Source organism: Sinocyclocheilus grahami, unplaced genomic scaffold (genome assembly GCF_001515645.1).
Source record: "Sinocyclocheilus grahami isolate Dianchi unplaced genomic scaffold, SAMN03320097.WGS_v1.1 scaffold623.1, whole genome shotgun sequence".
NCBI classification, from domain to species: Eukaryota; Metazoa; Chordata; class Actinopteri; order Cypriniformes; family Cyprinidae; genus Sinocyclocheilus; species Sinocyclocheilus grahami.
The window spans coordinates 472,728-487,720 of NW_015505802.1; the positions used below are offsets into that span (position 1 = coordinate 472,728).

The window sequence follows — 14,993 nt, forward strand, 5'->3', positions numbered from 1 at the left end:
AATCGGCCGATAATGGCTTTAAATGTACATATCGGCATCGGCCCGATATGAAATATTATGCTGATATGTCTTGCCGATAAGAGGAATGCGTTAACTCACATGTGCTCAGGGTGTGCTAGCGATTAGATCATGTCAGCAGTGTGACTCATGTTTGAAGCAAAGTTTTGCCTGAATGGTGATTAGATTCACTGCTTTGGATAGCTGCATTTAAACTGTGAATGCACGTACAGAATGACGTGTATGATTGTCAACAGTAATAGCACGTGCAGCGACAGCTTCCCCCGGTCCTAATGCCCGTTCATAAGGAGTTTTTTTATTCCTTAGGAGGCGCTGTTGGCCTACTTTTAATGAAATGAAAGTAAAATACACAAATAACATTTAGACTGTGTTTCTGATTAAATAAAGCAGTAATTGATGTCATAAAATCATGAGTATGTTTTGATTTAAAGGTCAGAAGCTATAGTTTACATAAATTAATAAAAAATCACAAAAATTACACTTGAAAATGTAAATAATTTTATATATACTGATTTATTCATTAATGTGTAATGTTATAATTTTTAAACAAATTATGAGCTCTAAAAGATTTTCAGAACTCTTTTGCTTTAGACCATCTACAAATGTTAAATCTTAAAATAAAATGTTATGGTTACAACTGCATCTTTCTTAAAAAAAAAAATGCAGCGATTGATATATAGTTTATTTATAGTTATTTTCAAAGCTTCAATGTACTGTCATTATAAAAGAACTTCATTATTGTTTATTTAATTCTAACAAATAAGTTCGTTTAAAAACTAACCAAACTTAAAAATAATTTGCTTATAATTTCCACACAGGAAAGACTTGGTGTTGTTTCCAAACAGAAGGAAATGTATCGGTATTGGCTATTGGCCAAAAAGAGTTGAAAAATATCGGATATCGGCAAAAATCCAATATCGTGCATCCCTACTTCTTTGGAGACTTCTCGAGCAAGTCCTGTGCAGTCATAACGACGACTTCCTTGACCCGAATGAAGCACGTTGATGGGTGGCTCTTGCTCTTGCTCTGTTTGCTGTGTGCGCGCTCTTCCGGGAGAAGTGCCCATGCAAGGAATTCCATCTTTCATGACGTCATGGAGGGCCATGATTGAAAAAATATATTTTTTCGAAACTTATATGAATCTGAAAGGAGTGTATTTGGCACAGAAATAATCCATCATATGTCCAAATAGTTTTTTGAAACTTTGGCCATGTTAAGCATGCGAATCCAACTCTTAACAGTGTAAATAACTCAGAATGCATGAAATAGCATTAGAATCCCCCCCCCCCCAAAGAACATAAATATGTAAATGTATTTGTAGTATACTTAGCACAAAATAAATGTATTTCGACTGCATTTAACCCTTGTGTTGTGTTCAGAACCCTTCCACACTAACGAGGTTACAGAGCAAGAAGGACCCGGCCTCAAAAAATTGCTTATTAATCACTCATTATGCTATATTATCACCAAAGATTGAATTCAATCTTTTTTTGTCAACTTCTTTTCTTTCATTTAGGACTGGTTTTGTGTTTATATTTGCTTCTGATTAATCGTAGGCCTCATTTATCTGAGAGAATGCACCTCATTTTTTGAGTGAAAAAAGCATTATTTATGAATAATTTTCACAATATTAAATGAAAACTGATGAAAATTTGCACTGTTTATCACACTAGTATACTTTAATGTTTAATCAGGGAGTTTGTTTTGAAAGGCTTTTATTTAGTACAAAATGGCACAAAGTCACACGTGTGGTGTTCCCGGTCAAAAATGTCCAGCCATTCAAAGTGAATGGGAAAGAATGAAAGTAATAGAAACTATTAGTGTTCAGGAGCATGTTGATCATGTTCACGTTCACATATGTACGTGTGCTTGCAAACATAAAGGCCTTGGACCTGTTCATGTTTGGATGCATGCATACTCACGCTAACACACACGCGCACACACACACACACACACACACACACTTATACAAACTATTGGGAGTATTACAAGTTTTCTATTTCATCCTACCCTGAACTGCATCCAATATAATTTCATCAATCTGAATCTGATAAAGTATGAAAATGATTAAAAAAAAATTAGAAGTAGTTATACCCTTTGTGAACAAAGTCACAAAATTTCAGTCCAATGCGGTAACATTAACTAGTATTTTCGGGAAAAAGAAAACATTTTCAGAGCAAAAAGGACCCGAACATCACATGAGGGTTAATTAAATTTAATTAATAGTTATGTCTAGTGTTGTCAAAAGACCCGGTACTTCGGTACCAAGTTGGTACTAAAAAAATAAAAACGTTACGGTACCAGGTTTTTTTTAAGTACCCGGTCAACCCAATTCTTGATGCGCTATTCGAAAGGTGTGCAGATACGCTCTTCATAAAAGCAAAAGAGACGTGGCTACCTCAAAATGAGGAAACGCACCAAACTAACAAAACACTTTAAAGACACCCATATCAAATGAAAGAATTCAAGCAAGCAAGTTTCATAAAAAAAATTATATTTAGATCTTCTCAGTGTTTCCCATACATTGATTTATTTGTGGCGGCCCCCCACAATATCAAAACTGACCGCCACAAATGAAAGAATTCAAGCAAGCAAGTTTCATAAAAAAAAATTATATTTAGATCTTCTCAGTGTTTCCCATACATTGATTTATTTGTGGCGGCCCCCCACAATATCAAAACTGACCGCCACAAATGAAAGAATTCAAGCAAGCAAGTTTCATTTAAAAAAAATTATATTTAGATCTTCTCAGTGTTTCCCATACATTGATTTATTTGTGGCGGCCCCCCACAATATCAAAACTGACCGCCACAAATAGATTTTCCAAAAGGCTTTGACTTCGTTGAATAAACATGAGCACTGCACGTGTCAAAGTCGAAACGGGTGTTTTTATATCACTGTATTTCTGAAGGAAACCGACTGTCTTCAGAAAATTATGGATGTCATTTTTCATTTCATCTTGCCTGTAATGCCTGAGCAGCGTTTGTGAGCGCAGCGCTTATTTGATTACAGCCTCTCTCCCGCTCTACAAGTGCCTCCTGCTGGCAGAGAATGAATTTGCATATAAATGCCACCACAAATAGAGTGCAAGTCTGTGGGAAACACCGCTTTTCTTATGAATATTATTCAATATTTTAATTTGAATGTCGTATTGAAATGAACGTTGCTATTAGAGTAGTTAATCGTTAGCATAAGCGCGGCTAACGCTAATATAATGAGCATTAGAATGAAGTTTCTTTATTAACTATTTAATGCTCCTATAACTTTTATTAGGGTAAAAAAAAAAACAGGAGGACATGATGATATTTACTATTTTTACACACAATTCACATACTTTAAATGAATTGTGAATCTAAAATATGCGTGTTAGAGAATGTACTAACGGTTAACATTGTTTGCCATATCAGTCAGAAAAGCAGTTCTGGGCTTTTTTTTAATTTAATTTTTTAAGCTAACTTAGTTATTATTCTTGGCTGAATAACTATAGAAGGCTTTCAAAAGTCCTTTAAAATTAAATATGTACACAGTTTGGATTAAATGAAAGTATAGTAAAAAATTTTAATTGGCATGTTTTTGTGTTTTGCTTTGGTGCCGAAATTGGTACCGAGAACTAGGGATGCACCGAATGTTCGGCAACCGAAATTATTCGAAGCACCGAAAGAGCTCTTTTTGCTATTTTCGGCCGAATAATTTCAGTTGCCGAACATTCGGTGCATCCCTAGTTCTCGGTACCAATTTCGAATAAGCGAAAAGACAGAATAAATTGTACCGAACAATGATATGACGCGATCAAATAGCAACCAGCGCAGAGTGAGAGGCGCGCACTCTTTATTATGCAGCACACATGTCAGCAGTGTGGAAGCATTTCAACTGTCGGAGAAAGATGCAAAAATCATTACAAGCACCGACAGCGAGAGACTGTTTAGGATTGCATCGCATGTCTTCAATGAGAAGAGGAAGGGGTGATTGTTCCTGGTTACTATATGATGATTAAAATCGCAAAATGGCCTTAAACAATTAGTAAATAAACTGCAGAACGTTGTTTTCTAATACACGTGCGCATTGCATATTTTAATTGGCATGTTTTTGTGTTTTGCTTTGGTGCCGAAATTGGTACCGAGAACTAGGGATGCACCGAATGTTCGGCAACCGAAATTATTCGAAGCACCGAAAGAGCTCTTTTTGCTATTTTCGGCCGAATAATTTCAGTTGCCGAACATTCGGTGCATCCCTAGTTCTCGGTACCAATTTCGAATAAGCGAAAAGACAGAATAAATTGTACCGAACAATGATATGACGCGATCAAATAGCAACCAGCGCAGAGTGAGAGGCGCGCACTCTTTATTATGCAGCACACATGTCAGCAGTGTGGAAGCATTTCAACTGTCGGAGAAAGATGCAAAAATCATTACAAGCACCGACAGCGAGAGACTGTTTAGGATTGCATCGCATGTCTTCAATGAGAAGAGGAAGGGGTGATTGTTCCTGGTTACTATATGATGATTAAAATCGCAAAATGGCCTTAAACAATTAGTAAATAAACTGCAGAACGTTGTTTTCTAATACACGTGCGCATTGCATGTATTCTGACAGCGCTGCACAAACTCGCAGCAGATCTGCTTGTTACCCAGGGTTCAAAGTCCAAAGCGTGAGGCCAAACAAATGGCCAAAAATTATTATTTTACTAACTTATTAATTTTAAGTGAAATTGTGCTTTGTTGGTATAGTGTCTGCTAGAATGTTAAAAATGTTCAGTGTTAAATATTTTTAAATTGTTGTTTTGTAATAGATTTTTTTTCTTTGAAAAGCAAGACAAAACAGTAAAAATCACATTTTGGCTTTTCAATTTATGCAATGGTGAAAAAACAATTGTCAAAATACATGGGGGAAAAAACTCTGTGTTCGGTATTCGGCCTTCAGCCCTGTGTTTAATTTTGTTCGGCCTTCGGCCCTATTTCATTTTGTTTGGTTTCGGCCAAGAATTTTCATTTCAGTGCATCCCTACCGAGAACCGTGAATTTTCACTGGTATTGGTACAGAATACTGAAATTTTAGTACCGTGACAACACTAGTTATATCATTTTGCGCACTAAACTCTTTCCTTGATCTTAATTAAATGATGTCATTACGTTGCTGTCTTGACGCCAGCAAATCACTGCATTGCTGATCATGGTTTCGAGTATCAATATATCTGCCCTTTCCACTGAACATGACAACACAAAGTAATCTCAGACAACTTGATCCAGATATTTTAATCAAATTTGCTAACTTGTTTGAAGAACCAAATTAGCCAGAGATCAGTTATCCGGAATTAAAGGTTGCACTAAGCAATATTTGAAAAAAGTTTTTGACCAGTGTCAGACCAAGTCCCAAAACACACTTGCTGCCAATCAGCATTAAGGGGCGTGTCTAGTAATGATAGGGAAAAGAGAGCGCTCGGTGAGTGCACAGGACGGATATTAGATCAGATCGACTATAGATAGCGAAAGATGGCAGATTAAAAAAAAAAAAAGAGGAAACATTCTGAGAAACAAAACATTAAAAATAGGCGTTTACGATCATGCAAGAGGTAGGACCCACGCCAAGCGCCAAATGCGAGTAAAAATCAGCGATGGCGAGTATATGTAACTGTCAGTCGCCAGTTGGCGGGTAAAACTTAACATAAGCTACAAGAGCGAATCAAATAATAGGATACAACGGGCTGATAAGGTCAGAGACTCAGAGAGTCAGAGTAGAGTGATGGCCAGCTTGCCCCTAGACAGTTCTAATAACTTTTACCTGAGAAGATATTGCTGCTTCATTTCGGAAGATTAACGTTTCCCTTCTTTATTCTACATAACCCGAGAATGTGGCGACATGACACATACCTGGGGTTACGCCGCCGAAACGGTGCAGTGAAGTAGACTATAGTTTAAAAGGTTGCTCGTTCCGCTGTACACAGACACTGAGCTGCTTTAGACAGCGCACTAGTAGCGCTTCAATGGAAGAAAACGCACAATTATGTAAAAATACGCGGTTTTGGCCAGTGACCTCGTAAATGTAGTCTTAAATGAGTTATAATGTCTTAATTAGGGATGCACCGATACTAGTATCGGTATCAGGCCCGATACTGGTCTCCTGTACTCGTACTCGTTAAAACCCCCCGATACCAAACGCCGATACCACACAGCATGTGATAAGCGCCATATTCAAACAAAGAAACACCAACAACAGACAGCAGAAAGGAGGTAAGGATGTCATATACTGATGAAGTATATGTATGCAATGAATATAATGTTAAACATTCAATATTAACGTCTGTATAGCTGGTGTGCGCGAGCTGATAAACAAAGCACGCTGAGTGGATTGAGCGTGCGGCAGCGCAGATGCGCAAGCTTGTCGAGTGAATATATCTTTCTCACAGACATCACTGGAAAATTTGTAGTTCGGTCGGATATGTCAAAAACAAGTAAGTAAAACAATGCACAAGTCACTTAATGGTAGGGAGACAGAGAGAGAGCGCGCGCAATTCTGTTGTGTGATCTTTGATGATCTCTCACTTAGCACACGCATCATTTGGATTAAAACAAAATCGTAAAAATAAAACCATTCATGGGGGCATTCACTATAAACATCATTTATTTTCAACCTTAGGCATAAATGACTTTCTGGCGAAAGTGAATCTAGCAGCCTGTGTGAAATGCGCAAGGCTTGTACTACTGTCCTCACATTCTTCACCAGTACAAATACCTGCACGTGTTGTGCGTGTTTTGCTTGCTTGAGTGTTTCTGCATTATATGAGTGGCTTTGGAATGTAAACCGCAGCACGTTTCAAATGAAAAAAATGCGACTTCTGTTTCTGAAAATATCACAGTTAGGAGATTTATAACGAATGGTTCCCTGCATTATTACAGCAAAGCGTGTGATTACAGTACTAAGCCGCTGCAATGGAGCAGCTCTAATGCTATTAAATTAAAGATGATGTACCATAGAGCAAAAAAATGAACCGTGAAAGTAACAAAAACTTGTAAAATAGATTTTAATGGGCATAATTATGTGTGAAAATAACTGAAGGATATACAGTGAAACCAAAAATTATTCAGAGACCAGATATAATTTTTTATATATTTTTTTACTAGTGGGTGCAGGACACTATAGTTCATTTATGTAAGTGAGGATAGCAAAATAAAGTAAACTGTGACAAATCATACCCAAAAATTCTTCATACATTGGACTACCAGTACAATTGATATAAATTTGGGTCTAAAAATTATTCAGACAGAGTCTGGGAAAAAAACTGAAGTTGAGGTTTTCATGAAGCTGGATGACAGCATGCCCAGGAGACTACAGGCTGTCATTAAGGCCAAGGGTTGCCCGACTAAGTATTGATAGTTGTGTAAATACTGTCGTACTAACAGCTGTCTGAATTATTTTGGTTGATTGTAATCTATTACATACCTTTCTATCAAAATTATCTAACATTATCAAGATGAATTTGTTCTGACACAGTGTAACTCTGAGTTCTTGTCATATTTTATTACCATTTTCTAAACTATAGCGAATAAACTGTGATAATGTGAGAAATCTTGAAGGTGTCTGAATACATTTTGGTTTGACCGTATCTATTTGATAAATTAAGTTAACCAGCTAACATTATACATACAAAAGTATCGGTATCGGGCGAGTACTGGAAAAAGTGGTATCGGTGCATCCCTTGTCTTAATGACAGTAAAGAGTTTGGAGAAGATATGCGTCATGTGCATCAGGTTTTAAAGAGGCAGCGCTGCTTTTAATGTAAAACCTGCTGAAGTCTGTCATTGATGTAAATCAAAAAACAAAAGAAAAAGAGAAATCACTCAACTGCTCTAGTTGCTGATTAACTTGTGTAGCTTGAATAAAGGTTTATGTGAAGATTGTTTTAAAATCACTTAATATTTCAGAGCCTATTAAATGTTAAAAATAATGTCTTTCAATTATACTGTAATGTTGAATGGCTATAATTAATAGGTAAAATTGAGGGAAAATGTATTTAATAGAGACACCAGTAGCAGTATTATTAATAATATACTACTTAGTAAAAAGATGCCATTTAAACATATTTAAAATATACTATCTTTGTTGTTTCTACATTAATTTGGAGGTTCAATGTGAAATTGTGACTATAAATATGCGATTAATCATGATTAATTACAGGAAAATGTGTGATTAATTATTTTTTTTAATCGATTGACAGACAGCACTAATGTTTCCTATTTCAATTTAATTTCTAATTTTATAGGTCCCCCCAGAAAGAGATCAGGACGCCCCCACCCCCTTGGCCCCCTTTTCAGTTTGATAATTCAACCCTCAAATTAAGCTAATTATATAGCCCTGCTCTAATCTGTTAACATGGATGCAGAAACAAATACGCACCACATACGCACTGCAAACTGAGTATGTGTGAAACAGGTGTAGCACGATGGCCTGCTCCGTTTGCCGAAAACATGCAAAGAACAAGAATCTCAACAAAATCTGTTTGTTGTTTTCTTCTTGTAAGTAAAGTAAAGGACACATTAAAAACATTGTAAATATGTTTAGTCATTGTAGTAGTAATGACTGCCTGTTTTTGCAAATAGTTTCATGGCCAGTAAAAAAAATTTTGGCCGGTAAATTTTTATCACGTCACCGGCCATTGGCAGGTGTGGCAAAAAGTTAGTTTTAGGCCCTGCGTGTAAATATTGAAGTGTTGAACGTCGTCTTCCACATGAAACTGAGCTAAACCATTAAACACGCACTACTACCAAACACATTCGACCTGATTTACCATAGTAGCACACATCGCTTTCACTTATTGATGATGTCATACCCTCGGCCGGCCGGCAGGCACTGCAGATTCCACCAACGCCACTGCCAGGGTTGTGTACGTACGTGTGGGGCGGAGTTATCAAAATAGGGGTGAGGTCCTGTTGGGGTATGGGCGTGTTTGTTTGGGTGCTTTCAAATATCAGCATCATTTTGGCAAAATTTGCTTAGTGCACCTTTAAAAGATCTGGCAACTGTTGAATCATCTCAGATGTATGACGCGAGGTACGAAGAACGGACCCCAGGACATACAGCTCTTCTATTGGTCAAACATCTTCATGTGATATAAATTTGCAGATCAAAGTTCACCAAACATTAGTACGCATCAAAATAAAGAACGTTTTCATATTTACTTGTGTTTCTGGTCTCCCACATTTGCATATGTATGAATGGAAGTCAGAGGGACAGAAAGTGTACTGTGACCACCCCTTCAATCCTTTACTGCTTTGAGAATATATGGCAGTTGTGTTTTGTTTAGTTAATTTTGTTTATTTATTTTTTTGTGACTGTTGACATTGACTTTTTTACAGGTGTGCGTGAAACATTCTCTGGCTCTAATTTAATATCTGTGTCTCTTGCAGACAGTCCAGTTTGTCCAGGGAATTTTCGTGGAGAAATATGACCCCACAATAGAAGACTCCTATAGGAAGGTAGCAATTCTATGCTCAGTAGCTTTTCCTGTCTATTGTTCAATATCCCAGTGGACGATGGAAGCTTATTTCTGTTTAATTTCTTCTCCTCTTCTCCTCATGCAGCAAGTGGAAGTGGACAGCCAGCAGTGCATGTTGGAGATCCTGGACACAGCAGGAACAGTAAGTCCTTTTGGCCTCCGTTTCCATACTTCAGCCAGCAACAGCTGTCAACGTACAGTTACCACATTAGTGGACAATTCACAGCTCTGTAACCGATTTGGATAGACCCAAATAACTTCTTATTGAAAAACCTGACATGCATAAATACATTTTTAATAAACAACAACCTGACCTGAAATGAGACAGGCCCAATCAAATTAGACCTGACCCAAGTCTGACCTGACCCGTTGGCAATTTTCTTAAAAATCAACTGGACACGTATGCAAAAGGTGGCGACATATGCACAGCTTGCAGCCCTGCATGCCAGTGGTGAGAGCCCTACCTTCTTTGTTGATTAAATCAGTTCTCTGATCCTTCTTCATAACAATTATGTTAGCTATATATTTTTAACCCATGTTGCCAGATAATGTCAACTTTATTTTTGTATGTCAAAAATGTGGGAGAATTGCCTGTTTTCTGTGGAATTTCACATTGTTTTGTTTGAGGGGAAAAAACTCAAATATACAGTTATGCTTTAATGTTAATTAATTTTGAAATCAACTGCATTTAGATGTGTTTTTTATTATCTGGCAGTAGATTTCTGCAAGCAAATTCAAGTAGATTAACTGCTTATGTTGCACCTCAAATGACAAGGAATTTATATTTGTTAATATTAGCAAGTAAATCCCTGCCTTCATTCTCTCGAATGGCTCTGCTATTGCAGAGTGCAGTTTATAAGGTTTGCATACTGCTGCTGCTCACGCCAGAATCCCATGTGGTTTGGTCATTTACAAAATAAGCATGGATTGACTGAAGAGGAGATAACACATCGAATTATTGATATGTACTTGTTATAAATAATAAAATATTGTTTAATGGCCAAAACAAAAAAATATGAAGTTGGCATATTTATTTAACATTCGGTAAAAGAACATCCATTTAAAATCACCCAAGAGTCAGAGACCGAAAACTACTAATATCATACCTGGCTCGTGTCCAAAGTTGAGAATCCGAATCCTCTCGGATTAGACCATGTGTTTCAAGGTCCAAGTGGACCCCTGAAGACCTCTAGCTCTCAGTTTAGACTGCAGAGGTCTTGAAAGGCACTTCTCTCAAACCCATAGCATGATGTGATGTTTAATAATGTGCATTAATATTTGATGAGAAAAGCCCTCAAGTAATGCAAGACATTACATTATTGTGGTACAATCATTGGATGAACAGTATATTGAATTTAAAAGAATATATTTTTAAAGGGGTCATGAACTGAGAAATCTAAATTCCCTTGATCTTTTGACATATAAAAGGTCATAGTACTATAAAACATCCTGTAAGTTTCAGAACTCAAAACTTTTTCGTCTAAAAACAGCTTATATTGACGCCAATCTGCCAAAACGACAGCTTGTGGAATGTGCCACTTTATGATGTAATAGTGTGGCGCTAAGCACTGTCTCCGCAGAAGATGATCAACTCCTGCTTGTCGCTGCTCATTTAGCCCCGCTCACCAATTAGCACATGTAGTGTAAATAATGAGAGAGACAAATGCAGGACTACGCAGAAACCAAACGATAAAGCTGGCTCAGAAGACAACAAGATGCTGAACAGTGCCAAGTTGTGGAAAAACACAGTCTTTGCTAAGAGTGCTCTGATCAGGATTTTTGGAGCCGACCACTGGTCGTCGATCACAGAAAGCAGTATCTGCAGATACGATCACTGATACAGATTGTTTTGAAGCCTTCTTTTTATCATGTAGAATTATTTATAGTGATGCTCCAATTAGGATTTTTCCGACATTCATTCAGGGCCTGAAATTTATTTATGAAAATGGGGGAATTCCCCTCTTAGGTTACTCTTGTTCCAACTAATGGATTTGATGGCCTGGAACCAATTTATGCTGTTTTTTTTTTCCCTCTCTCCTTTTTTTCAAATCCACAGCTATCATGGCACACGCTAAACGTAACTTATTTAGTATGTATAATGAACAAGTAAGATGTTACTTGTCACTGGCATTACATTTACATTTACATTTAGTCATTTAGCAGAGTCGCTTTAGTCGCTTTTATCCAAAGCGACTTAAAAATGAGCAATCAAAATCAACAAAAGGGCAATGATATACAAGTGCTATAACAAGTCTCAGTTAGCTTAGCGCACGCAGTACACGTAGCAAGGGTTCTTTAAAATAATTTAATAAATAAAAAGAAAACGGATAGAATAGAAAAAGAATAGAGCAAGCTAGTGTTGGAGGTCTTTTTTGCTTTTGTTAATTGTATAATAAATGAAAAGAAAACGGATAGACTACAAAAAGATTAAAAAGCAAGTGTTAGTTATTTTTTTTATTTTTATTTTTTAAAGAAAACGAGCAGCAAATGAAAGGAACAAGTGTTTTTTTATTTTTTTTAAAGAATATAATTAGAATAGAGAGTGTTAGAGTTAGAGGGTCAAATAAAAATGGAAGAGATGTGTTTTTAGCCGATTCTTGAAGATGGCTAAGGACTCAGCTGCTCGGTTTGAGTTGGGCAGGTCATTCCACCAGGAGGGAACATTTAATTTAAGAGTCCGTAAAAGTGATTTTGTGCTTTCTTTTCTTTGCATTAGCGCAGTCATTGCTAATAGAGTCAATGTAGTGTTTACCTTCATGTGGTCTACTCTTCAGCACAATGGTAACCATAACTTAACAGCATTAAACACTAATAGGTATTTCCCTTCACTAAAAACACATAAAATAACACCGGAATAATTTCAACATTTACTCTCTTTAATTCCAACATTTACTCTCCTTATCCAGTCCTATGCAAAGCATGCTGGGGACTAGAAATGCACTAACCAATTTCCAAAGTTAACCAGTTTTATTGAGTTATTACATCTTAATTTTTAAAGAAATTAAATTAAAGCAGAAATTTGATTTTAAATTATACAGAATATGTAATGTATAATGATCAACATTATTGTGTCAACTGAACTTGCAACCATGCATTTAAATTGTGGTAACAGGTTCCCGGAATTATTGTTAGTGTATGTGAGGCAGCCTTATGTGTGTGTGCTTTGATTGTGCATGAGCACACCGTCTCTAGAAGAGAGTGCAAGTGCTGAATGGTTTATACACTGGCAAGACTTAAAGAAATGCAAATGATGAATTTTAGTGACTATGCGGCACTGCCTATTGGACCCGAAAGTAATGTATAAGTGCATTATAAACATTATAACGTTATAAGTGGACCTCAGAGAACAGTACAAAATATTAATAAAAGGCAATTCATGACCCCTTTAACAAAATCTATGATGTTTCTTTCCCTCCACTGAAAGTCAGTTCACCATATATATATATGTATATGTGTGTGTCTATGTGTGTGTCAAAGTTTACAAAGTAACACTTTTAAACAGTTGTGCTTTGTTCATTGTGTATTTTTTTTTGTCTCCCTCTTTCAGGAGCAATTCACAGCTATGAGGGACCTGTACATGAAGAACGGTCAGGGCTTTGCTCTTGTGTACTCAATCACAGCACAGTCCACATTCAACGACCTGCAGGACTTAAGAGAGCAGATTCTACGAGTAAAGGACACAGAGGATGTAAGTGTGAGAGAAAATATTCCTGTTGAGTGGACGTTGATGTATGGATGCACGCACAGAATCACTTTAAAGACTTAGTATATCAAATCACTGCCTTACTAAAACCATGATTTTTTTTCCCCCATCACAAGCCAAATGCACCTGGTAGTTGTTTACACAGTTTAAAGTACCATTATCGCTTTCTCTCTTTTTCAAATCAAAGATCAAAAATCTAAAGATTTTCCTATTTTGTATAATGGCTTGCTGATTATTTATATTAAACAAGTTAGACAATTTAGTCTAATGACATGCTACTTTATATTGCCAGCAATATTGTGAATATTCTATATATTTCCCAACCCTAAGCAAAGCAAGAGTACTGATGAAATGAATCTGTCATCCCATGGGTTTACACACCATCTCTGCAGCAGCCCACCCTCAACCCAAATCTTCTGGCTTGCCTCTGTTCTATATCAGGCATGGGATGCCCTTTTTTGGATGTGTGGAAAGAACAGTGTGTGTGGAGATAGTGACACCAGTCAACACTTTCCCTTCAGTAAGGAGGTTTCTTGTTCAGGCAGCATTCACGCGTTGTCTTATTCGACCGTAAGTGCCCTGCGTAGTGGACTTAACATGAAATTCCACCATGATTCCAGTTCCAAGGGAACGTACACGTTACATTCAAAGGGCATTAAAGTGCGCGAGACATGAATTTATATTGTATTTATTTACAGAGGTAGGGGAGAGTGGGGCACAAAGTTAACACTTTTTGACTTTCTCAGTTTGTGTAAATCCACATGGGGTTCAGAATATATATATTTTTTTATCCACAGTAATTTTACACTTGTCTAATACAATTGTCACTTTGTTTCATAATTACAGTGTATACATTTTTCTTTATTTACCCTCAAAAATGGAAGTGAAATGTGACAACATGCCCCGTAGGTGGGAACACATTGTAACATCTGAGGGGCACGTTGTAACTTGACCATATGACAGCTTAAAATCTTATCTGATCGAATGAAAAAAATATACAAGACAAACTAAAATATTTGTTAATAATAAAAAAAAAAAAAATAATATATATATATATATTATTATTAATTTTATTTAATTTTTTTTATTTATTTATTTTTTACAAATAAAATAATAGTGTTTTTTAAGAATCAAAAATAATCAGATTTTGGAGTTTGACAATGAACACATTGCAACCATGCTTGGGACGGCCCACATAAACGAGCAAAAATGCTTTACATGTCTTGAAATAATAATTTCTAAACATTAAACATTGACTGTCAGTCTTTATTCACCTGTTGTTTCTCATTAAAATTAATTAAAGTAAATAGTGTAAATTACATCGCTAATGTCATAGGATAGTACATTGTAACGCCATTGTAAATCCCCATCTGCGCAACTGGAATTTAAAACTGGTTAGTGTCTTCTGCTAGTAATCAAAGCATTAAAAAAATATATCTGAACTGATAAATAACAGATTGGAGATTAAAATAATAGCAGATTTGTCTCATTTTAAATTAATAATAAAAACTGAGATAAAAAATTTGCTTAAGCCAGAATTTAAATGTTACTATGGTAAAATAAATATTCAAACCACGTGTGTTACAACTAACACCCCATTACTTTGTGCATCGCACTCATCGAAAGTTTATTGTTAAATTGTTAAATGCCCTTACATATGTCACCATTATACGTGTTTGATCACCACATTTGAGTGATCATGGCAAAAAATGTGTTTGTATATACAGTATATTCTGTTTATGTATATACTGTATTCTATATATAGTACCAGTCAAATGTTTG

General features: G+C 36.3%; 1 protein-coding gene across 3 annotated transcripts in view; it reads left to right on the top strand.

Moving 5' to 3' along the window:
- rap1ab (RAP1A, member of RAS oncogene family b) overlaps positions 1 to 14,993 on the top strand; it is a 31,092-nt gene that overhangs the window by 3,495 nt on the left and 12,604 nt on the right. For all 3 annotated transcript variants that reach the window (XM_016241490.1, XM_016241489.1, XM_016241488.1), the window contains 3 exons: positions 9,420 to 9,488; positions 9,594 to 9,650; positions 13,056 to 13,196. In XM_016241490.1, coding sequence (XP_016096976.1) covers positions 9,420 to 9,488; positions 9,594 to 9,650; positions 13,056 to 13,196 — 267 coding nt within the window. The remainder of the gene's footprint in view (positions 1 to 9,419; positions 9,489 to 9,593; positions 9,651 to 13,055; positions 13,197 to 14,993) is intronic.